Source organism: Pinus tabuliformis, chromosome 6, assembly GCF_031772625.1.
Source record: "Pinus tabuliformis cultivar Carrire ecotype Pingquan chromosome 6, CPIR1, whole genome shotgun sequence".
Classification (NCBI taxonomy): Eukaryota; Viridiplantae; Streptophyta; class Pinopsida; order Pinales; family Pinaceae; genus Pinus; species Pinus tabuliformis.
Window position 1 is genome coordinate 558,826,315 of NC_142292.1, and position 26,592 is coordinate 558,852,906.

Consider the following 26,592-nt stretch of genomic DNA (forward strand, 5'->3'; position numbering starts at 1 on the left):
GGCTATTTTGGAAAGATAAAACAAAACCAGATGCCATGGTCATGAAGGTGTCTCTCTTCAAAGAGGACTTGTAGGAGAAAGTTATTGAGATTGCTAGCTTAACCAAGCCCCTTGTGAAAGTCTTGAGGATCATGGATAGGGGCAAGCCTCCAATGGGCTACATTTATGAGGGCATGGATAGGGCAAATGAGGTCATCAGGCTTTTTATAGGGGGGATTCATCTAAATATCTCCCTATATGGGAAATTATTGATTCCAGGTGGGACAGACAGCTACATTCACCATTGCATATAATGGGAGCATATCTAAATCCAAGCATATTCTATAATGAGGGGTCTAATATTCAAAATGATCCCAAGGTGATGAGAGGTGTTATAATATACATTGAAAGGATGTTCTCAAGCCAAGAAATTGGAGACAAAATCAGTTTGCAATGAGACATGTACAAGGAATCATCTGGCATGTTTGGATTTAGCTCAATTCTTGCTATGTAAGATTCAATTTTTAAATTCTATAAAGCATTGCAATTTGCAACACTTTGAACTTTTTTGGTGTTTTTACGGCCAATTGGTAGATAGATTGTGGATTGCAAGAATTTGCAATCAGAGTTCTAAGCCAGCCTTGTAGTGCTTCAGGATGTGAGCGCAATTGGTCAGTGTTTGAGCACATCCATAGCAAAAAGCATAACAGGTCGGAGCGTGAGTGGTTGTAGAAGCTGGCCTACATCTATTACAACCTTCAGCTGCTCACTAAACAAATGCATTAAAAGGATTTAGATCCAATTGTATTGGATGACATTGATCTAGAGCCCGAATGGGCTGTGGAGGAGTTTCCCACTGATGATTTGAGTTAGCTTGATGAGGAGACACAAGATCCCTCTAGTCTGCCATTTTCTCAAATGGAAAATCCAAACACACCTGCCTCACAATTGTTGTTTCAACCTACTGATGTTTGCACCAGTTCCTTGAGGGCTTATTCTAGGCGTTCTTGTGCTGATGCGTGAGACATGACAGTGCACATGGAGTCTAGTTTTGGTTTTCTAATTATGTTATGACTCGTGGAGAACTTGCAAGTTGCTACCGTATGTGATTTTATTTTTCAGTTTGTGTTTAAATTTTTTGAATACAAATATCAATTGTGTTATTCTATATGATCATATTTTATGAGATGATGTTATGAATTCTTGTGTAAACCATAGTTTTATAACTTGTATGTGTTGGAAATGCCATTCATTTATCTTTTATGCAAAAAATGAGATATTTTTTTGTATTTTAGCTATTTCCTGCGTCGGCGAGTGATATGGCAGCTCAGTATTTGCCGAGTATGAGTCGTGCAACATTATTCTAGACAGGTCCCATATCTGCATCCTAAATATGAAACTGTCGTTTGTACCATAGGTGGATTAGGAAGCAAATTCCTCTTCTATTTGGATTTGAAATAAAATGGTCTGAATTTTTCATCCGGTGAGCTATTTTATCTACTGTCTCTAAAAAGACTATTGCTTGTTGTGTAACTATTAACTATCTTCACTGCAAACCCAATGAGTAAGTTGTATCATATTATTTATATGTTTATTTATTTATTTCTGCTTAGGACTCCCTTAGATATGTGTTTCTTCTTCAGATTGAACTGCTTTTCATTTTGTAACTGTATGAGTTTAGTTATTTTGTATTCTGTGCTATGTATTGTCTGTTTCAAGAGCATTTCTTATCTGAAACTTGACATGCTTTTGCTTGTATTAATGAATGCAGCATGCGTACTGTCTTGATTATTTGTCAGAGCATCTTAAGCCAGGCAATCGTGTACTTGATGTTGGCTCTGGTTCTGGGTACTTAGCTGCCGTTTTTGCACTTATGGTATTTACTATTAATTCTTTCTCTGGTCATGTCTTCTAATTCTGGGATTTTTCCAGCATTATATAAAATTTGGCATGGCTTAAATTTTACAACTGCATGAGTTCAAAATTCAAATAAGTCATGCTAGCACTGTCTTATAAAATGACTTATGCTATTAATTGAAGAAATGCCAAGGTAGTTTATTTAGCAAGTGTCTATGGAATTTAACTGTGGCTCAGGTTGGAGAGACAGGAAGAACTGTGGGAGTGGAACACATTTCTCAGCTAGTGGACAGGTCTATTGAATCGATAAAGAAGGGACCTGCTGCTCATTTGTTAGACAAAGGAGCTCTTTCCATTCATGGTATTGCCTCCTGGAATATGGCATGCATGCATTTCATCCATTCCTCTCTTTTATTTTGTTTCTTTATTTGTCATTTGTATGATAGCATCATATTAGCAGGTTATCTCCATAAAATACCTCACACTGCTTCCTGCTACTTAAATAATTTACAAAAACATCATACAACTATAAAATTTTACTTCCCATTCTGATTTTGTAGTGGTGCTGTAAACTTTTTGTAGGCAGCGACTTTATTGCTACGTAAGATAAGATAAAATAATTATAGTAACGTCTGATGAGTGACATTAGAAAGTTGAAACCTTTCAGTTTTCTACTCCCTCCGATGCCTGACTTTGTCCAAAGTGTGCCACATTATCTCTTTTCCTAGATTGGATTGTTAGTCCTTGGATGATAGACGAGTCTTGAAAGCATTCATCTTGGAAATAATTATGGCAAAGAATATAATGAAAAGGCCTCTCGCCAAGCTGCTTCTGTTCATTGCATCTATTTCAAACAAAGATTTAAGCTGCTCTAAATAATCATTCCTCTGTAAGGATTGGTTATGGGATAATCTTGGTTAGAAGATATCATGTAAATTACAAGATGCTCTCGTCTTATGATTCTAGATTAAGATGAGTTTTATTTCTCTTCAGGATAAAGATTTCAACAAACTTTGAGATGAATATTTCTCTAGAATGAAGTGTGACAACAAAAAACTACGCCTTGAAAATTTCCCAAGTTCACATTGTCTGAGATAATGGAAAACCTTGACGCTTCAAAAATCATGTTGTAAACTGTATGGTTTCCCATTTTTCCTTCACAAAGAGACTACTTTGATTTTGAACAGGCAATCTTTGGATCTCTATGCTTGTTAGTAATATGTTCTTTTTGTGCCTTCGAAGATCCATATTATAGACATTTCAAATGAGAGTATCAAGGAAAGCATGCAAGTGGAATTAATGTGATATAGAGTGAGGGTAATGCATCTCGATTCTTAACAATACTTTGTCTATGCAATGCTAATAAACATTAGCTTTTGGGTTGCCCCGAAAGTGTTTACATCATGCTAGGGGTTTGCTTCAAGTGGTGTGGGGTGCATGGTAAAACTCTAATCTGTTGTTGTATCTCGGTTTATTTTGATTGATTGATACTTGGATTACTATATGTGGATGCTTTGTCCTTAGCATATGTGCTAGATAAGGCACACTTCCTATTGAGGTAGTGATGTTATGTGGCATTGGCATCTTCTATTGTGTACCAAAACCAGGCAAGTCTAACATATCAGTAATAAATGTCCAGTCAATCTGATTGCAAGCTTTGTCAAATTCGATCTTTAAAAAGAGGGCCGGTTGGCCAATCTCCCTTTCCTGCTCTGTAACCTCCCATTCTGGAATCACTGTATGCAGAATAAAGCATCCTTGACCAAATCCCATTTGCTTCCTATGCATAATTTTTTTGTCTACATCCCTTACACACAATGCAACAACCTTAGCCATAATTTCATAGGAGACACTCAGCAAGGTTACAGGATGCCCTTTTCCTATAGTCTTTGGTAGCATTTGTTGGATTAAGCTTATTCAGACCTTGGTGAAGGGACTCAGACAAACAACCTGTAGAAAAGCCTTAGATGCCAGACAACATAAATCACCCTTTACAATATCCTACATAAAATTTCACATGCGATAGAAGGGGCACATCTTATGGAAGTAATTATCTTATGAGGGATGAGGGAGGTCTTGTGTTGATTGATGTGGTGACCTAGAGGAGCATTTTGGAAGCCAAGTGGGTGGCTCATTGTTTGCAGGGGTCCTCTTCATGGTTGTTCCTTTTGAGGCATCAATAGCTTTTGGATCAGCACATTGGTAGAATGAAGATGGCCTTCAGGTTGCATGATATGATCTTAACTCTTCAGAGTTTCATATAGCTGGCTTTTTCATTTTCGAAAGTGTCGGGTCAGCATGGAGGAAGGTAGCTGGTTTGGTTAGCTGACAGATGTCTGGCAGTCAAGAAGGATGTGATTTGGCTAGAAGGCTTCTTTGGAGTTGGAAGGTGCAAGACACTTGTTGCTGATCTTCCTTGCTTTTGGGCACAATGGTTGAGTAAGAAAAACATTCTTTTGTGGAGGGACTTATGGGATTGTAGCTCTCGCTCTTGGAAGGATTGGTGTGCCTTAGCTCCTGAGTATGCGCTTTCTTTAGCTGATCGACCTATTGTTATGGACATTGTTAATGTCATCGCACAAGAGATTCTATTCAAGATGAACATAGACATGTTGGGCCCCTTTTGGCAAGATTGGGCATCCCTTGGCCAAGTACGTTTCCCGTAAATTGTACTCCATTCTACATGAACATCGTCAACTATACTTAATACTTGATGACTCTTTTTGTTGAGAATTATAGCTTGGACAGGTACTTCTGCAGATGTTCAGTGTGGATAGGCTTAAGCAGTTGGAGGTATTGTATCTCATGCATGAATTGGACTAGGAGAAATCCTAAAATTATACTCTCCTCTAAAAGTAGAAAGACAGGGCAACATAGAGGCATTCAACACACATGAGCAGTTCAGTAATTGAGCAACTGAGAGAGAGTAAGGATTTAGGCAAGGTGAATCTGGGCTGCAGGTAGTAGTTAGTATAGGTTTTGAACAGTTCTATATAGTCATACAGATGTCCATACAATTATGCAGACATTTTCATACAGTCATACAGATGGGTCATCCAGATGGGCTTTACAAGCTGTCCTACAGGCAGTATAGCAATTTTCTGCTGTTTCTGGTTTTTCAGCTGGCTGTGCTTTCTCAATTAGGTTGCACAAGTTCAGTTCAGGGTGTTTTTTGGTATTTGTGTAGGTGCTGTTTTTTTGGTAGTGTGTGGAGGTTTCGTTGTAAGTTTTTTCGAATGAATGAAATGCTGATTTGAAGGGTTAATTACCTGTGTCTGTGTGGAAGTAATTTTTATGCTTTTCATTGTTCACTATTTAATGGCTAGCGATTGTGTGATTTATGCTGTGGTCTGAAATTTGATTTCAACATTAATTAAATTCAGCAATTTACTTGTTTTATTGAGATCCTAATGACATTAGTCATCTAGGGCTTGAAATTTCCACATGGTAACAGAAATTGATCTCTGATTGAGATTCTCAGAGATTAGTAGCAATTTATCTATTGTCTGGAAGGACTAGCAAGAAGAGTATTTCAAAGATTTATTTTTTGTTTTGGGAGTTGTGCAGTAGATTTTAAATATGGCAGTAGCGGACCTATAGTTTGAGGATAAATTGGATGGTGCCTTGAATTTCTTAGCATGTAAGGTGAGGGTTACACTATTAATAAAAGACAATGATCTCTGTATATTGTCAAGGAAACTTGACACGAAAGTTGGCAGCTCACAACAAGAAGAATGTGAAGGCCAAGTGGATAATCTTGGATGTTATAAAGGACTATCTAATCGCTCATGTGTTGGAGAAGAATACTGTGAAGGAGATTTTTGATGTTGTAGTTAGTTTTTTCAAAGTCAGAAATAAACAAGAAGATGATATTGCAGAAAAAACTCAAATCCATAAGGATGGCTAGAGTAGACACAACCACTAGTTACCTTATGAAGCTCACATGAGATTGTGATAGCTTGCAGTGGTTGGGGAGAAGGTTGCAGATGTAGAGCTAGTGAACATGGCACTAATGGGAAACATTTGTCAAAGGTATTTGTGTGTGGGAAAACCTTTTCGACTTAGATAGGCTTTGGGATGACTATATCTAGGGGGAGATTTGAATGGAGTCAAAGGCTAACAAGAAGGGTGGTGATGAGAACCTAGTTCTATTTTATTAGTCAGATAAGGACAGAGATAAAGGACCCAACAAAGGTAAGAGAAAGAGTGAGGAGTCAACCTCACAGCCAGGAAAGGGAATCATTTGTCAAATGTATTTATCTGCGGGAAAACCTTTCTAACTTTGATAAGCTTTGGGGTGATTGTTTTGAGGAGAAGACTCTGATGGAGTCAAAGTCCAGCAAGAAGTGTGGTGATGAGAACCTAGCTCTATTTGGTCAGTCAAATAAGGGCAGAGGTAAAGGACCCAACAAGGGTAGGGAAGGACTGAGGAGTCAACTTTACAGCTAGGAAAGAACAAAAAAATCGAGTGCGTCATTTGTCATTAGCAGGGTCATTATACATCACAATATCTAGAGAAGAAGAAGGCTAAAGGGATGCAACATCAAAAGTAGGTAGTAGTCTCAATAGATGAATGAGCTTGCTGCCAAGCTTGAGAAGAATTTCTTGATGATATCTTGCCTTTCTACCAACACGATTCCGAGGGATATGTGATATTTAGATAGTGGGCATTTGGACATATGACATTAGCTTGGCAGTTGCTTGTGAACGTGTAGGCAAATCTTTAGGGATATTTGCTTCCGAGATTGAGCCTGAGGGTAGTGGGAAGGGCTCCACAGCATCACCTGCTGATGTCACTAGGGGTGGGAGGTCTTCATTTTTTGTTCCATGAACTAGACATAGAGCACAACCTTCCATAAAGTCAGTTGTTAAAAAAAAGGAGAAGCAAGAAGCAAACGAAGTTATGAGAAGGTGTCTTTATTGGAGTGACTTATCTCTTAGCATCACTAAAAACAATCCATTTTGGCAACCATTGATAGTTGGTGGACAAGGATGCTTCATCGACCCATTCATGCAGCGACATCGTTCCTCAACCCCACATTTTCATACAAATGTGACTTTGATTTTGATGGTGAGGTGATGGAAGGGCTCCCTACCTGTTTTCATAGGATGGTACCTGATCCCGAGCTTCGCAACCAAATCAATTGCGAGATATATATGTATCAGGATGGTGATGGGTTATTTGGCTTTGAAGATGCTATTCGTGAAATGACCCTTCATGCCACGTAAGTGACAAGTCATGACTCGTTAGAATTTTTAATTTACTAATTTATAATTCTAGATTTTTAAATTCAATTATGTTTTGTTTGAAAGTTTAATTATGTTTTAAGTTTTCAACTTTTAAGTTTTATTTTTTTTATTTTGTTGTAGATGTTTGGTGGTGAAGCTATGGTGCAAGGGCACCAAATTTGCATAAATTGGCCATTAGAATCCTGAGTCAGACTTGTAGCTCTTTAGGGTGTGAGCACAATTGGAGTATATTTGAGAAAATACACTCAAAGAAGCACAACATGTTATAACTTTGAGCTTCAACCTTCAACTAAGTAATTACATTTATTGTAATTTACTATTTTACGACCCTCATGTGTCAAGACTCATTAACTTTTTTATGACACTCTTATGGGTTGGATGTTAAATTTGGCAACTAGGGCCACACTCCACCTTGGACAACTCATATGATGCAGCTGATATTTTTATTGGATTCCTCTTTCAGAGAGGTGTAGGATTGATTTAAAGATCATCTCATTCTGACATGTTCAAATGGAATTATGAATTTATTTCGTTTATGGACAAATTGTCAAGGTCGGCCAACAAACTAATGTAGATTCAGAAGCCCAAAAGACATGCCTTTTCATCCTCAATGTTGCATATAAATAGAAGGTGCATCTACCTCATTTGGACATCATCCATTCTCACACATATCTCCCTCTCCTCATTTGATTGGGTCGTACAACTTCAGGGCAACTTTCTTTTCCTCCACACGTGCGAAGTTTGACTGCGATTTTCTGTTTCCAACGTTGACCAAGTTGCAGGAAGTTTGACCAGTGTTGACCAGGGATCATTGACTTTGTTTGACTATGATTTTTGTGGAATTATTTTTGTTTGGGCGGGCCGCATTAATGGGCACAAAAATCGAGGCATTATGAGCTGTTTGACTAGCATTGACCGCAACAAGTTTGGCTGTAGGTTTGACTCTGCATTGGCTGAGCTTGACTGATATTTTTGGGACTGTTTTGGGCTGATTCAGACTATCCTTGGAGGCCGAGTTGACTAGGTTTGACCGAGCTGATTTGGAGGAAGATTTCTGCTAAGTTGACCAACGTTGACTTTTTGGTTAGGGCATCCTGTTGACTACAGTTTGATTGGACAGATTTGATTGTGTTTGGGCAAGTGAATTTTGTATATTGTACTCTCTCTGCTGAACTTTTGAAGAATAATAAGAAGACTTGATCAAAGGGTTTCCCCACATTGGGGTTTTTCCCTGGCATCCGCCAAATATTGTGTCCTCTTGTCTTGGCTTGTCTTCTGCTTTTTATTTATGTTCTATCTGCATTTACTATCATGTTAATGTGATTGCTAATCTGGAAATTGATATTGGGCTAATAAAAAAAATTGAAGTAAATTTCTCTTAAGCATAGAACATACCATTGTTATCTAAAATTAACATGGTATTAGAGCTGAGGTGAAGACAAAGCCCAAGCAAGAGTGAAAAGAGCAATCACTGAGAAGAGCAATCATTGAGATTTGTTGGACAAGGACAAGAGTCAATGGCCTCCGCATCTTACTTCAAGCTTGATGACAAGCTCAATGATAAGTCTGATTATCATGCATGGAAGATGTCTCTTGATTTGACTTTGGAAGAGAAGGATGTTATGGACTATGTGCATGGAAAGATCACTGAACCTCCTTCAAATGCATTGGCGTCCGCTAAGACAAAGTATAAGAAAGGTGAAATCAAAGCAAAGAAGACCATCAGGGACTCTATTAACAAGCATTTGGTTGCATACATCTCTGATTTGAACACATCCAAGGAGATGTATGACAGGTTGGTTGGCATGTTCAAGGTTAGCAATGCAAACCAAGTCCTCTTTCTCAAAAACAAGTTGAAGGGCATAAAGAAGGGAAGAGGTGAAGATATCCAATCCTACGTGAGGATTACCGAGATCAAAAATGATCTTCTTTCAATTGGAGAAGTTATTGCTCATAGGGAGCTCACTCCCATTGTGCCCTTGGAGGACTCCCTCGTGAGTGGAATGCGTTCAACACTACTATCCTCAATAATGACAGGATTCCAGGTTTTGATGAATTGTTGACTAGATGCACTCAAGAAGAAACAAGGATGATGGAGAGAGACATGCCTTCAAATAGGAATGAACGTACTGAATTCTCCGTTCATGCTAAAAAGAAGAACAATGCAGGTTCAAAGAAGCAATGTCAAGGAAGGTCGGGATTCAAAGATGGAAGGAAGGGAAGATGCTTCATTTGTAACAAGTTTGGCCACTATGCTAGGGAGTGTCCTAATACAAGGGATACACCTCATGATGATGACAACCACAACCACAACAATTTTAGGGGCAACAACAATCAAAGGAATGGCAGGTTCAACAACAAAGGAAAAAGGAATGCTCCCGCTACTCAACATGGAAATGGTCGACCTCCCAAAAGATCAAGAAACTCTAGGTATGATGAATCTAATGTTGTAGATAACAAGCAAAAAGAATTTTATCTTATATCTGCCCTCTCTACTGCCTCTCCTTTGGATACCTTGGGTTGATTGATAGTGGTGCCTCAAGGCACTTCACTGGGTATAAGGAAGCTCTTTCAAATATGATAGAAAAAGATACAAATTTGGAGATCATTCTTGGGGACAATGCCACCTATCCCGTGAAAGGAGTTGGGAATGTTACTCTTCAATTGAATCAAGGTAACACCATTCATCTACAAGAAGTTCTATATGTACCTAATCTAAAGAACCTGGTATCTATGTCGGCGATGGAGGGCAAAGGATTCAAGGTGGCATTCATTGATGGAAAGGTACGTGTTCGGAAAATAAATTTCAAAGAAGCATTTACTCTTGGATTCAGGGTTGATTGCTTATATCAAGTTGGAGGAAGCCCATTGGGAGCTATGTCTTGTGACACATCTCTTCAATTCGAATTATGGCATCGAAGGTTTGCTCATCTACATTATAAGGCTCTACCTAATGTGAGGAAGATGGTGACAGGTATGCTCGAATTTAAAGTAGAACATGAAGGTGTTTTTCAGGGATGTGCCGAAGGAAAATATACAAGGGGACCATTCCCCTCAAGTGATAGCAAGACTACCGACATTTTGCAATTGGTTCATTATGATCTATCTGGTATGATGCCCGTGACATCCTTGGGTGGATATTTGTATTATGCTATCTTTGTGGATGATTTCTCTCGCAAAACTTGGATGTATTTCTTGAAGAAGAAGGACGAAGTATTCTCATGGTTCCGTTCTTTCAAAGCCTTAGTCGAAAATCAAACCGGGAAGAAGATCAAAATATTGAGGACCGATAATGGAACCGAATATGAATCAAATGAGTTCAATAACTATTGTAGATAAGATGGCATTAAGAGGGAGACTACTACTGCATATACTCTTGAGCAGTGTGGAAAAAGTCGGGAAAAAATCGGGATTAAATCCCCAAAACGCGATTTTTTTGGTTGGCGGATTAAATCGGCCGATTTTTTGCCGGTTTTTATTAAATCGAAAAAGTCGGGATTAAATTGAGACTTTTTCCAAAAAATCGTGAATGAGGTAGTTTCTTTAACGATTTTTTTTTTTGAAAAAATCGGGATTTTTTTGAAAAAGTCGGGATTTTATTGAAAAAGTTGGGATTTTTTAAAAAATGAAAATATATATATATATATATATTTTTTTTAATTTTGGAGACTTTTTGCTGAATTTTTAAAAAAACTCCAGACTTTAACGACTTTTTCAACTTTTGGACCCTTGTTGATTCAATCCCGACTTCGACTTTTTCCACATTGCTCTTGAGCAAAATGGTGTTGCTGAAAGGAAGAACCGTTCTATTATAGAAGCCACTTGTGCCATGCTTCATGATCAAAGCCTTCCAAAATTCTTATGGGCAGAAGCTACCAACAACGCCGTGTATGTTCAAAATAGATGCCCTCATCAAGCGTTGGACTCCAAAACTCCCGAAGAAGTTTTCACCAGTAAGAAACCTGATGTTTCTCGTATAGAATTTTTGGTAGCTCCGTATATTTTCATGTGCCAAAAGAAAAGAGAAACAAATTGGATGCATCTAGGAAGAAAGGAACACTTGTGGGCTATAGTGAAACTTCCAAGGCATATAGAATCTATGTACTTGGTCAAAGAGAAGTGGAGATAAGTCATGATGTCACCTTTGATGAAGATGTTGCCCTTGGGAAGATTAGTAACCTTCCTATTCCAAGAAAGGACAAAGAAGCAGATTCAGGAAAGCAGGGAGAACCGCAAGATGAGCTGATGCCCGATGTTGAAGGACCAATGGACCCCATTGATCCACCTCCTCAGGAGCCCTCTGTTGATTTGGGGTAGGATCGGATGTGCTCTAGGCCTCAAATTTTGCAGGGAGGCTTAGGCACATGCATTCCAAAGAACCCAAAAACCGTTTTGGGAAATTTCACCCAGAGACGATTTTGTTAAAATAATTAATATTTTTAATGGAGTTCCTAAGTCTAAACTTAGGAAAATAAAAATATTAATGGGCATTAATCTAATTTTGGGTGTAACTTCTAGAAAAAGACGGAGATCAAGTCAAAACGATCTGAGCCTTTGATTAGGAGTTAATCTAGGCCGTTGGTTGTCCAACAGGAAGATATAAGATGGGGCTTGAGGGTCATTTGAAAAACACACTAAGAGAGATCAAGAAATCGATTTTATGAATTGAGAAGTTCTCAGGAGGAAAATTCGATTGAGGAGTTTTCTTGCAGTTGAGGGGCAGGGATAGCTTCTAGAGAGAGAAATTTTCTCAGCCGGAGAATCATTAGCAAAGAGAGGCTGAGAGTGATCTAGTAGCCCAAACGCAGAGGCTGACGCAGGGCCACACAGAAGCAGCGCAGAGGGTGAGAGAGAGTCCAAGATTTTGCTGAGGAGAGTTAGTTTCAAAAGCCGGGAGCTGTGGTGTGAGACCGGGAGCTGGGGTGTGAGTAGAGACTTAGGGCAACAAATTGATCAACAAATTGAGTGACGTAGAGCCTGTGTGAGGACTGCGAAGAGTAGCGTAGGGCATGCCAGAGGCCATTCATTCAGTATCCGGAGCAGTCGGGATTTTCTCAGTGATTCTGTGAGGTAATCTCACAAATCTTTCTGCCAATATTTCTCTCTGTAACTGAATAACCTGAGAGGTATTCAAAGATGTGTTTAGAATTTGCTGCTGCTTAATAATAATAAACCCTCAGAACTACTGCATCGGTTTTCTCGCATTGGGTTTTTTCGGGGACTTTTGTCCAAAAATAACGATGTCCTATGTGTTTGTATTTCCTTGCTCAATTTCTATGTTTCAGAATCATATTTAATTTGGTGTAGGCTGCTTCAGTAATTTGCTTCAATATTTCAAGAAGAAATTTGAAATAAGTTTGTAATGTAATTTACAATCTAGGTGAAGTAGATTTAGCTGGTTGCAGTAGGATTCTTGAGATTGTTAGATCTAGGAATTTTCACACCCTCCTCCTCAAAAAGGAGATCCTCATGGCTTAGGGAAACTCTCAAAGATGCCGAGAGACATATTGCACCAAGGGGGGCATTTCGTGAAAGTAAGAAATCGAATAGGTACCAAGGGTACTTAGCTGCCATGAGCACCATTGTTCAAACTGAGCCTTGCACATTCAAAGAAGTTGTGAAGCACCAAGTTTGGAAGGATTCTATGAATGAAGAATATGAGTCGATTATGAAGAATGATGTCTAGGACGTGGTCCCTAGACCTAAAGACAAATCTGTTGTCACCTCAAAATGGCTCTACAAGATCAAGCATGGAGCTGATGGAAGTGCTGAAAAGTTCAAGGCCAGGTTTGTTGTTCGAGGCTTCTCTTAAAAGGAAGGTGTGGAATATGATGAGATATTTGCACCAGTTGCCTGATATACCACCATCCGTTCGATTATAGCCCTTGCTGCCTCGCAAGGATGGAATCTACACCAGATGGATGTCAAAACTGCCTTCTTGCATGGTTCAATTAAGGAGGAAGTCTATGTAGAACAATCCGAGGGGTTCCAAGTTCAATATCGTCAGACACGTGTGCAGGTTGAAGAAAGTCCTCTATGGGTTGAAGCAAGCTCCCTAAGCTTGGTATGAGAGGATCAACAACTATTTGATGAAGTTGGGTTTTACAGGAAGTGAAGTTGATCCAAACCTTTACTTTAAGGTTGAGAATGACATACCTCTCATCTTGGTAATTTATGTGGACGATGTCTTTCTGACAGGTGCAGACCCTCTGATTCATCAATGTAAGAGGGAGTTGGCTTCTAAGTTTGAAATGAAGGACATAGGACTGATGCATTATTTCCTAGGGTTGGAGGTCTGGCAAAAACCACGTGAGATTTTCTTTTCTCAAGGAAAAGACATTGTGAAGCTACTTGAAAGGTTTGGGATGGTGGATTGCAAGTCAGTGACTACTTTGATGGAACTTAACTTCATGAAGTTATGCGGAAGTGTTGCTGGGCCCAATTTGGGAAGTCCTTCTGAGTATCGTCAAACTCGCGGGGGCCCTAATGTTCTTGGTGAACTTCTGTCCAGACATATGTTTTGCAGTGAATACATTGAGTCAGTTTATGGTCAAGCCTCATCACATATATTGGATTGATGCGAAGAATCTCTTGAGATATCTCTGGGGCACAATCACCTATGGACTGAGATACACTGTTGGGAATGTAAGGCTCCATGGTTATTCTGATGTTGACTGGGCTGGCAGTGTGGTGGATCGTAAAAGCACATCGGGATGTCGTAAAAGCACATCGGGATGTTGCTTTTCTCTAGGTTCTGCTTTGATATCTTGGATGAGCAAGAAGCAGAAGTTGGTTGCTTTGAGCACCGTCGAGGCTCAATATATTGCTGCTGGTATGGCATCCTGTGAAGATGTTTGGACATGTGCTGGATACCACCGTGATCTATTGCGACAACCAAAGTGGGATTCGTCTTTGTGAGAATCTCGTGTTTCATGTCTGCTCCAAGCATATTGCTATCAAGTTCCACTTTATTTGGGATATGGTACAACAAGGAGCAATAAGGCTCCCTCATATTGGGACTGATGATCAGGTCGCAGATATTCTTACAAAGCCCCTGGGGAAGGTTAAATTCTTAACCTTCCATGAACAACTTGGAGTCGTGGAGAGACCCTCTTATGAGGGTCCCATTTGATTTGGATATTGAGCTCTAGGAGCTCCAGGGGGCTTGGGGTACTTCTTGGAGTGATGAGCGACCATAGGGTGAGTGGTTCACCTTCCCCTAGTGGTGCGCGATGTACAGGGTGAGTGGTTCACCTTCCCCTGTGATACCCCATGATGGTTGAGATATGCATAGGATGAGTGGTTCACCTTCTCCTATGGCATATGAGCAGGATGAGTGGTTCACCTTCTCCTGCCGATACATCCTACCCATGCAGTCTGGGACTCATGGGAAGTACCTCTCATCTGGCCAATGAGTAGGGAAATGAGGATAGGGACCATAGTACTACTGATGGACACATCATGTACTACCGTACTCCCTATGCTAGGATGTTTGATATTGATCTGGGATCAATGGAGACTGACTTTGGGTCAGTGGAGAGTGGTATGATACACTCTCGATTATTGGAGACTGACTTCGGGTCAGTGGAGAATGGTATGACACATTCTCGATCATTTCTTCTTCATTATTTCTTCATGGTTCAACAGAGCAAAGCAGAGTATAATAGGGATGTCAGAGATGGTATAGATTGACAGATGATTTGGTAGGTGGAGTTCTTCCTAGTTGAGAGGGAGTGTTAAATTTGGCAACTAGGGCCAAACTCCACCTTGGATAGCTCATATGATGCCACTGATATTTTTATTGGATTCCTCTTTTTGAGAGGTGTAGGATTGATCTAAAGATCATCTCATTTTGACATGTACAAATGGAATTATGAATTTATTTCATTTATGGACAAATTGTCAAGGTCGGCCAACAAACTAATGTAGGCTCAGAAGCCCAAAAGACATGTCTTTTCATCCTCAACGTTGCATATAAATAGAAGGTGCATCTACCTCATTTGGACATCATTCATTCTCACACATATCTCTCTCTCCTCATCTAATTGGGCATACAACTTCAGGGTAGCTTTGTTCTCCTCTACACATGCGAAGTTTGACTGTGATTTTCTGTTTCTAGCGTTGACCAAGTTGTAGGAAGTTTGACCAATGTTGACTGGGCAACGTTGACTTTGTTTGACTGCGATTTTTGTGGAATTATTTCTGTTTGGGCAGGCCGCATTTTTGGGCACAAAAATCAAGGCATTATGAGCTGTTTGACCAACGTTGACCGCAACAAGTTTGATTGCAGGTTTGACTCTGCGTTGACCGAGGTTGACTAATATTTTTGGGACTGTTTTTGGCTGATTCAGACTATCCTTAGAGGCCGAGTTGACTGGGTTTGACTGAGCTGATTTGGAGGAAGATTTCTGCTAAGTTGACCAACATTGACTTTTTGGTTAGGGCATCCTGTTGACTGTAGTTTGACTGGACAGATTTCACTGTGTTTGGGCAAGTGCATTTTGTATATTGTACTCTCTCTGCTGAACTTTTGAAGAATAATAAGAAGACTTGATCAAAGGGTTTCCCCACATTAGGGTTTTTCCCTGGCATCCACCAAATATTGTGTCCTCGTCTTGGCTTGTCTTCGGCTTTTTATTTATGTTCTATTTGCATTTACTATCATGTTAATGTGATTGCTAATTTGGAAATTGATATTGGGCTAATACGAAAAATTGAAGTAAATTGCTCTTAAGCATAGAACATACCATTGTTATCTAAAATTAACATTGGAGTTCTCATGACTCAAGGACTTGGTGTATGTGCATTACAATCTCCGACTACGAGTGAAGCGACAATATTGATGTATTGTCTAAGGGGAGGTTGGAATCTGTTGAGAATTCAATAGGGCAGTAAATAGGTTAATTCTCTTAACTTGATAACTGTTTGTGTTACCTTTTTACTTATTAGCTTTGTTTCTTATTATTACAGTGTATGATACATCAAACAACTACCAAAACAATAAGAACAATGACATAGTGTATAGGCTGCAAGCCAGGGCCAAAACCCCTCCTCTTGAGGGGAAAACCCATAAATCTCTTCTCTTCTTATAGATTCTTCAATTGATGAATACGATGACCTAGTGACTCAGACAAATACCCTCCAAGATCAAGATCAACTCGACCTCTTGCTGTAGTGACTTCGACCTCCCACTGTAGATTCGAAATTCTGGCTCACGACAACTGTTGTTGCTTCTCTTGGAGACTTCGATCTCCCTCAAATAGCCTTCTCCTCCCTTTGCTTGCCTTTCCTTGAGTCTTAGGGCTAATGAGACACCCTAAGAGACCTTCGCTTGCCTTACCTTTTCTTCTTCTAAGATCGAACCAAAAGATAGTCCCAGCGCAGAAACCCTAACTTCGACCTTCTCAAGAGAGAGAGATCTAGCACTTGGACTTCTTCGACTTCCTCTTCTCCGTACCCTCTTCTTCGACTTCTTCTCTTCTTCTTTTTCGCATAGAATGAGTTGAGTGAATGCGTCAAATGGAGGACGATATGAATTAAGGTAGTGGACCTTGGCTTGATTTATATTTGTCTTTTCCTTAGACAACAACCTTTCCATTAATGAAGTCTATTCTATCACCCTTATCTTCTAGACTTGAAATAGAAAGTAAATTCTTATACAAACCTGGAACAAATAGAGTGTTGTTGAGGTGTATGTTGCTTCCATCTTCCAGCTTTATAGAGGTTGATCCATTGCCTTTCACGTGATAACTCTTGTAATCTCCAAGTTCCACTAAATAAGCGGATTTTCCTTTTGATAAGGTCTTCAATCAGTTGGAGTGGCTAGTCATGTGTCTTGTTGGACCACTATCAATTACCCAAACGTCTTCATCTTGAAATGTACCAAAGAGAGCCAAGAAGAAACCTTCATCCCATTTGATTGATGCCTTCTTTGTAGAGAATAAGAAATTCCATGCTTCCTTAATGCCTTTCTTGAGATGGCTTGCAATCTTCTTGATAAACATCTTCACTGTAGAGGAGATCTTCATGATGCACTTAGATGACCTTAGCTCTGATACCATGTTGAGAATTCAATAGGGTAGTAATTAGGTTAATTATCTTAACTTGATAACTATTTGTGTTACCTTTTTACTTATTAGTTTTGTTTCTAATTATTACAGTGTACAATACATCAAACAACTACCAAAACAATAAGAACAATGACATAGTATATAGGTTGCAAGCTAGGGCCAAAACCCCTCCTCTTGAGGTGAAAACCCATAAATCTCTTCTCTTCTTATAGATTCTTCAATTGATGAATATCATGACCTAGTGACTCAGACAACTACCCTCCAAGATCAAGATCAACTTGACCTCTTGCTGTAGTGACTTCGACCTCCCACTGTAGATCCAAAAATCTCGCTCACGACAACTGTTGTTGCTTCTCTTGGAGACTTCGATCTCCATCGAATAGCCTTCTCCTCCCTTCACTTGCCTTTCCTTGAGTCTTAGTGCTAATGAGACACCCTAAGAAACCTTCGCTTGCCTTACCTTCTCTTCTTCTTCCAAGTTCGAACCACAAGATAGTCCTAGCATAGAAACCCTAACTTCGACCTTCTCAAGAGAGAGAGATCTAGCACTTGGACTTCTTCGACTTCCTCTTCTCCGTACCCTCTTCTTCGACTTCTTCTCTTCTTCTTTTTCACATAGAATGAGTTGAGTGAATGTGTCTAATGGAGGATGAGTTGAGTTAAGGTAGTGGACCTTGACTTGATTTGTACTTGAGTCTTTTCCCTAGACAACAACCTTTCCATTAATGAAGGCTATTCTATCACCTTTATCTTCTAGACTTGAAATAGAAAGTAAATTCTTATGCAAACTTGGAACAAATAGTGTTGTTGAGGTGTATGTTGCTTCAATCTTCCAGCTTTATAGAGGTTGATCCATTGCCTTTTACGGGATAGCTCTTGTAATCTCCAAGTTCCACTGAATAAGTGGATTTTACTTTTGATAAGGTCTTCAATCAGTTGGAGTGGCTAGTCATGTGTCTTGTTGCACCACTATCAATTGCCCAAACTTCTTCATCTTGAAATGTACCAGAGAGAGCCAAGAAGAGACCTTCATCCCATTTGATTGATGCCTTCTTTGTAGAGAATAAGAAATTCCATGCTTCCTTAATGCCTTTCTTGAGATGGCTTGCAATCTTCTTGATGAACTTCTTCACTGTAGAGGAGATCTTCATGATGCCCTTAGATGACCTTAGCTCTGATACCATGTTGAGAATTCAATAGGGCAGTAAGTAGGTTAATTCTCTTAACTTGATAACTATTTGTGTTACCTTTTTACTTATTAGCTTTGTTCCTTATTATTATAGTGTGCGATACATCAAACAACTACCAAAACAATAAGAACAATGACATAGTATATAGGTTGCAAGCCAGGGCCAAAACCCCTCCTCTTGAGGGGAAAACCCATAAATCTCTTCTCTTCTTATAGATTCTTCAATTGATGAATACCATGACCTAGTGACTCAGACAAATACCCTCCAAGATCAAGATCAACTCGGCCTCTTGCTATAGTGACTTCGACCTCCCATTATAGATCCGAAATTCTGGCTCATGACAATTGTTGCTGCTTCTCTTGGAGACTTCGATCTCCCTCGAATAGCCTTCTCCTCCCTTCACTTGCCTTTCCTTGAGTCTTAGGGCTAATGAGACACTCTAAGAAACCTTCGCTTGCCTTACCTTCTTCTTCTTCCAAGATTGAACCACCAAATAGTCCCAACGCAGAAACCCTAACTTCGACCTTCTTTAGAGAGAGAGTTCCAGCACTTTGACTTCTTCGACTTCCTCTTCTCCATACCCTCTTCTTCGACTTCTTCTCTTCTTCTTTTTCACATAGAATGAGTTGAGTGAATGTGTCTAATGGAGGATGAGTTGAGTTAAGGTAGTGGACCTTGGCTTGATTTGTACTTGAGTCTTTTCCCTAGACAACAACCTTTCCATTAATGAAGGCTATTCTATCACCTATATCTTCTAGACTTGAAATAGAAAGTAAATACTTATGCAAACTTAGAACAAATAGAGTGTTTTTGAGGTGTATGTTGCTGTAGGAATTTACAGGGTAAGTTCCTCAGAAAGAATACCAAAAGGACACCGCTCACAACCAGATCACAGATCAATACACCAGTATTTTTGACGTGGTTAAAACCCTCAAAGTGCAAGGAGGGAAACAGTCCACGGCCTGTCCCAACGTGGGTACTACAGGCAATTTATTAATCAAAGAATGAAAATTTACATAAGCTTCTCTCATGCACGGATTACCCGAACAATGACCCTCCATGCGCTTTAAATAGAACTCATGGACCAATCGGGTGTCAAGCCACGGATCAAGTGTCGGTAATACCGAGGTGAGAGTGAACCGTCGGATCACTACATATCGTGACCGTCGGATTGTAAGTTACAAAATGTACAACGGTAAAGAAACACACTTTACCTAACTCTAACCTAACTCTATACTAGACCAAGTTGAACTTAACTATATCCTATGTGTCGGAATATCCTAACATCCCCCCTTAAGAACAACTTGGGATAGGATTGAAGGATTTACAAATATGACACAATAGGAGAAGGAAGGAGGCACTAGAGCCTATCCCCCCTTAGTGACAACTTCCTGAACTCCAAGCATATATCGAAGTTTAGTGAACTTCGCCTCTGTGAGAGCCTTTGTGAAGATGTCTGCAACCTGATCATCTGTTGGACAATATTGCACTTCAAGAACATGGTCATGAATGAGCTTTCTGATGAAGTGCATGTGTAGTTCAATGTGTTTGCTGCGCTGATGCTGGACTGGATCTTTGCATAGCTGAATGGCACTTTGATTATCACACCAAAGTGTGGTTGGATGCTGCTGCTCAAAGCCAAACTCTGATAGGATCTGACGAAGCCACAAGGCTTCCTTACTAGCTTCCACGGCACCACGATACTCTGCTTCTGCTGACGAAAGAGAAATGGCAGCCTGTTTCTTACAAGCCCATGTAATAGGTCCTGAACCAAGAGTGAAGACATAACCGGCAGTAGACTTCCGATCATCAGGGTCACCAGCCCAATCAGAATCAGTGAAACCAACTAACAGAGGAGCTGCTTTGGCACTGTAATGAATCCCAAACTGTACTGTACCTCGAACATAACGAAGTATTCTTTTAGCTGCTTTCCAATGACTTTCACGGGGGTTTTGCATAAAACGAGCAACAAGGCCAACAGCAAAGGAAAGATCAGGACGAGTATGGGTTAAATACAAGAGTTTTCCGACAAGTTGACGGTATAAGGTAGCATCAACTTCAGGAGAAGTACAAGAGACTGAAAGTTTGACTCCAGACTGAAAGGGAGAAGGGGCTGGCTTACAGTCTTCCATGTGAAAATGACGAAGAATATCACAAGCATACTTGGACTGGGAAAGGAAAATACCCTCCTGGGATTGCAAGACTTGAAGACCGAGAAAATAGTGTAAGTGTCCTAAGTCTGTCATTTCAAATTTCTTTTTAAGGCTGGACTTCACATGGTTTATAAGGTTGGGATCACTACCAGTAAGAATAAGATCATCAACATAAAGAACAAGGATGATAAGAGAGTTGCCCACTTTCTTGGTGTAGACAGTATTGTCAGAATGACACCTAGAAAAGCCAGATTCTAAAAGAAAGCTATCCATTTTGGCATACCAAGCCCGAGGAGCTTGCTTGAGGCCATAAAGGGATTTCTTAAGTCGACAAACAAGGCTGGAGTCTGTTTGTATGAAGCCAATGGGTTGTTCCATATAGATTTCTTCCTGCAAGTCCCCATGCAAGAAGGCAGATTTAACATCCATCTGATGGACTTCCCATTTTAAAGAGGCAGCAAGGGAAAGAACAAGGCGGATAGAGTTCATTTTGGCAACAGGGGAGAAGGTTTCAGTGTAGTCAATGCCTTCAACCTGTGAAAAGCCCTTAGCAACGAGACGAGCTTTATGTTTATCAACTTTCCCATCTGGTCCATACTTGGTTCTGTAAACCCATTTACATCTAACAAGTTTGCGTCCCTTTGGTAGAGGAACAAGATCCCATGTATCATTTGTCATCAATGAATGATATTCTTCATTCATAGCTGCTTCCCAATGTGGATGGCCTGAAGCTTCTGCAAAAGTGTCAGGATCATGATTTACTGGAGCTTGAGCCAGTAAAGAAGAGGCTCTTTCAAACTGAGAACGTGTACGTCGCTGATCTGTAGGATCACCGGCAAGATCACCTGCTGCATCCCGAGTAGCACGGACCCATCTTGGAAGTTGAGGATCCTGAGAAGGTGGGGGAGGATTATCATCCTCGCTTTCATCATCTGAAGAAGAAATGTTTTCAAAAGTAGAAGAGATAGGAAGAGGTGGCACATCCGCCGGACTAGGCTCGCAGGCCGATTTATTTTCATCAAATTTTACATCTCTTCTAATGATAACATTTTTGGACTTAAATGGAATAAGTCTATAACCTTTTACATCTTCAGAATATCCAACAAAAGTACATTTCTCACTCTTAGGTTCTAAAGCTTTATGCTTTTCATCTGGAATATGGGCCCATGCTTCACTTCCAAACACACGAAAGTGACTTACATCTGGTTTAATGGAACTCCAAGCTTCTTCTGGAGTGATATTCTCTAGAACCTTAGTAGGAGTGCGATTGATTATATAATTTGCACAATTAATTGCTTCGGCCCAAAAACTAAGACTGAGTCCTTTAGATTGCAGCATACAATTAGCCATTTCCTTTAAGGTGCGATTTTTCCTTTCAGCTACACCATTTTGTTGTGGAGTGTATGGAACAGTATGTTGCATTTGAATTCCATTTTCGGTGCAAAAGTTGATGAATGTGTTTTTAACATATTCTCCACCATTATCAGTTCTTAGCTTAAGAATTTGATGTCCAGATTGTTTTTCAACAAAGGCTTTGAAGGCCAAAAAAGTGTTAAATACTTCGCTCTTGAGTTTTAAGAAGTATACCCAAGTGCGTCTGGAGAAATCATCAATGAAAGTTAAGAAGTACTTGCAGCCAGAGAATGAAGCAACAGGAAGAGGACCACATAAATCACTGTGCACAAGCTGTAAAGGGGCTGAGGCGTGCCAAGAGGCACGTTTGTCAAAACTGTCCCGATGATGTTTTCCGAGTACACATCCGGAACAAACACCATCTCTGCAAGATACCATAGGAAGACCTGTCACCATATTTTCTTTACATAGATGCTGAAGGGAGCGATAGTTTAAGTGACCAAATCGCTCATGCCAAAGTTTGCTCACTTCATCATTATGAGCAACAAATACTGAGGGAAGATTTGATGACCCAAAGTTGTGAAACTTATACAACCTTTTGGAATCATCAGCAAGACCAGTAGCTAGAATCTGTTTAGGATCTTTTAGATCCTTGATTACAACATCATGAGGTGAAAATTCAACAATTTTACCTTCACCTGAATGAGTTATCTGATAGACAGATAGAAGGTTGCAGGATAAGGTTGGAACACATAATACATCATTAAACTGACCATTGTCTAGATGAACAGTTCCAGTCCCTACAACATTAAGAGATCTATCATCACCAATATATATATTTTTGGTGTTACAATCATTTAAAGAAGAAAACATGGCTTGGTTTTTGGCCATGTGATAAGAGGCTCCAGAATCAATGAGCCACTCATGAGAATGAGAAGAAGAAGAAGATACATTTAATGCATAACCAGACTGAGATGATTGACAACGACATGCAGAAAGTGCCATTCCGGAAGTTGAAGTTGAAGTAGGCTCCACATGGATGTTATGTTTCTTCATTGCGGCTTCCAAGGCTTCCATCTTCTTAAAGCATTTAGATTCTAAGTGGCCATCTCGATTACAAAAGTTACAATGTCTATCAGTCTTCTTCCATTTGTTTTTATTGGTCTTATCATTTTGCTGAAATGATCTTTCATTTTGAGGCTGAGATGGTTTAGGACCATTCTTTTGAGGATATGACTTCTTAGGATTCTTTGAATTTGGTTGCTGCTGGGCGGCTAACGCTTTCGTGGAAGAGTTTCCAAGATTAAGAAGACCAAGGTGTAAGAGTTTTTCTTGTTCTCTTATTAAGGAATCACAAAAGGAGTCAAAGGAAGGGGCCTTGTAGTCTTTTCCTTGACAAATGAAAGCTTCCCTTGTAGAATGGAAAGTGGAAACAAATACAGAGTAGGCTGGTCCCAACTTAGTAAGGATGGAATAAATAAGGTTACCATCTTCTTTCTTAACTTTAACACCTTCCAAGAGATATCTAAGGGTCTTGAATTTGGACAAGAAATCTTCAATGCAAGAAAAATTATTAGGATCCAAAGTAAGCAACTCATTTTCAAGTTGATGGGCTCTAATTTCATTTTTAATCCCAAAAACTTTAGCGAGTTTTTCTAATGCTTCATGAGGAGTCTCAAGTTTTGCAATGTGGAATCTAAGATCAGGAGAAATAGACATCCCTATCAAACCACGTGCTTGATCTTGTCTATTTTCCCATTTTGCAGCCTTGTCTTCATCTTTTGGTTTCTTCTCTTGGTCTGTGGCTATTCTGAAGAGACCTTTACTTCTAAGTAAATCTTCCATGTAGGCTACCCATTGGAAGTAGTTAGTGCTGTCAAGAATGACTTGGCATGGACTTTCCATTTTAAAAAAAAACTGAAGCTGAAGATGCTGAAAGTAAGTGTTCCAATGGATAGATCTCGAAAAAATAGGCGGTTTTAAAAAAAACGGCTCTGAAAAAGGCTTCCGGATGAAGAAGTTATGGCTTTTTGAAAAAAAATTGTTGACGTTGCCGGCAAAGTGCGCGAATGTGCGGGAATGAAAAAAAACGCCCCCACAAAATGGAGACTTGAACCCAAGACCTCTACTCTCTTAAAATAGCTTTGAACCAATTGATCTATACAAAAAATTTGAGAGAGAGAGAGAGAGAGAGGGGGGGGGCCTTGGTTTGCGTGCTTGCCTTGAGAAAGCTCTTTTTCCCTACAAAACACAAAACACAAAACCCAACACGAATATGCAAAGAAAAACGAACCTTGCGGCTCGAAGTTAGCTTTAGCCAAAAAACTAGAAATTTTAAAAAAAATCTCAAAGTTAGCTTTAGCCGAAAAACTAAATATTTTTCTCAATGTTTCTGATTTTCCGAGATCACACTAAGGTGCAGGGAAAAGAGCATACGCATGAGAAAAATCCTTCCTTTCTGTTTCTGATTTGCCCAGATCGCACAGAGTCGCAGGGCAAAGAGCATACGCAGAAATGAAAGGTATAGATCCGGTTAAAAAAAAAGGCTAAATAAACTGAGACCGAAATAAGCAGAGAGAAAATAACAGTAAACTGCAAAAAACACTGTATACCTCCCGATCTGAAAAATGACGCAGCTAGGGCTACCGGAAACCTTTTCGCGTGAAACGAAAGGGGTTCCTCACTGGAACAGATGCTCCGAACGCAACAGAGCAGTCCTCTCGGCCCGAAAGCAGTCAGAAACAGCAGATCTAGGAAACGACAGCCGCATGCAGTTCTACCGGCTTCAGATTTGGATCACCAACGGACGCGACCCTCAAATAGCTCTGATACCATGTAGGAATTTACAGGGTAAGTTCCTCAGAAAGAATACCAAAAGGACACCGCTCACAACCAGATCACAGATCAATACACCAGTATTTTTGACGTGGTTAAAACCCTCAAAGTGCAAGGAGGGAAACAGTCCACGGCCTGTCCCAACGTGGGTACTACAGGCAATTTATTAATCAAAGAATGAAAATTTACATAAGCTTCTCTCATGCACGGATTACCCGAACAATGACCCTCCATGCGCTTTAAATAGAACTCATGGACCAATCGGGTGTCAAGCCACAGATCAAGTGTCGGTAATACCGAGGTGAGAGTGAACCGTCGGATCACTACATATCGTGACCGTCGGATTGTAAGTTACAAAATGTACAACGGTAAAGAAACACACTTTACCTAACTCTATACTAGACCAAGTTGAACTTAACTATATCCTATGTGTCGGAATATCCTAACAGTTGCTTCCATCTTCCACCTTTATAAGAGGTTGATCCATTGCCTTTCACGGGATAGCTCTTGTTATCTCCAAGTTCCACTGAATAAGCAAATTTTCCTTTTGATAAGGTCTTCAATTGGTTGGAGTGGCTAGTCATGTGTCTTGATGCACCACTATAAATTACCTAAACATCTTCATCTTGTAATGCACCAGAGAGAGCCGAGAAGAGACCTTCATCCCTTTTGATTGATGCCTTCTTTGTATAGAATAAGAAATTCCACACTTCCTTAATGCCTTTCTTGAGATGGCTTGCAATCTTTTTGATGAACTTTTTTCACTGTGGAGGAGATCTTCATGATGCCCTTAGATGACCTTAGCTCTGATACCATGTTGAGAATTCAATAGGGCAGTGAGTAGGTTAATTCTCTTAACTTGATAACAATTTGTGTTACCTTTTTACTTATTATCTTTGTTTCTTATTATTACAATGTACGATACATCAAACAACTACCAACACAATAAGAACAGTGACATAGTAAATAGGCTGCAAGCTAGGGCCAAAACCCCTCTTCTTGAGGGGGAAACTTGTAAATTTCTTCTCTTCTTATAGATTCTTCAATTGACAAATACCATGACCTAGTGACTTAGACAAATACCCTCCAAGATCAAGATCAACTCAGCCTCCTGCTGTAGTGACTTTGACCTCCCACTGTAGATCCAAAATTTTGGCTCACGACCACTGTTGCTTCTTCTCTTGGAGACTTTGATCTCCCTTGAATAGCCTTCTCCTCCCTTCGCTTGCCTTTCCTTGAGTCTTAGGGCTAATTAGACACCTTAAGAGACCTTCACTTGCCTTACCTTCTCTTCTTCTTCCAAGATCGAACCAAAAGATAGTCCCAACGCATAAACCCTAACTTCGACCTTCTCAAGAGAGAGATCTAGCACTTCGACTTCTTCGACTTCCTTTTCTTCGTACCCTCTTTTTCGACTTCTTCTCTTCTTCTTTTTCGCATAGAATGAGTTGAGTGAATGTGTCTAATGGGGGACAAGTTCCTTTCTATATATAGGCTCTTCCAAGGGGTAGACGTGGCTCTCCATGTAGGTCGACTTGTCTGCTTCTTAGGCCGACTTGATCTTTGGAGGTATTGTGACACTTCAAAGACAAAATAATTTTTTCTTTACAAGATACAATGTGCCCATAGGGTCTTCAATATATGACAATGACTCTTTAACCTAGAAGAACTCAATGGGCGCTTGACCTATAAAATAAAAGAACTTGAGCATGAAACCCATGCTCCAATAATAATTTTTTTTCATTTTATTATTTACAAGAATACATTTCATACTTATGAAGACCAAACCTAGTTACACATTCTTCAACAGAGTCTGAGGTTCCCATCATGGAGGAGTCACCTACATGGTTAGAGGAGGAACCATTAGTATAGGGGCAACAAGAGGAGGAGGACTTGGGGGAGGAG

The 26,592-nt window shown here is 39.8% G+C and overlaps 1 protein-coding gene across 2 annotated transcripts in view; it reads left to right on the top strand.

Annotated features, from left to right (window-relative positions):
* The window catches only part of LOC149259735 (protein-L-isoaspartate O-methyltransferase 1-like), a 153,371-nt gene that overhangs the window by 115,932 nt on the left and 10,847 nt on the right, over nt 1–26,592 (top strand). For both annotated transcript variants that reach the window (XM_089419079.1, XM_089419073.1), the window contains exons 4-5: nt 1,751–1,855; nt 2,074–2,197. In XM_089419079.1, coding sequence (XP_089275205.1) covers nt 1,751–1,855; nt 2,074–2,197 — 229 coding nt within the window. The remainder of the gene's footprint in view (nt 1–1,750; nt 1,856–2,073; nt 2,198–26,592) is intronic.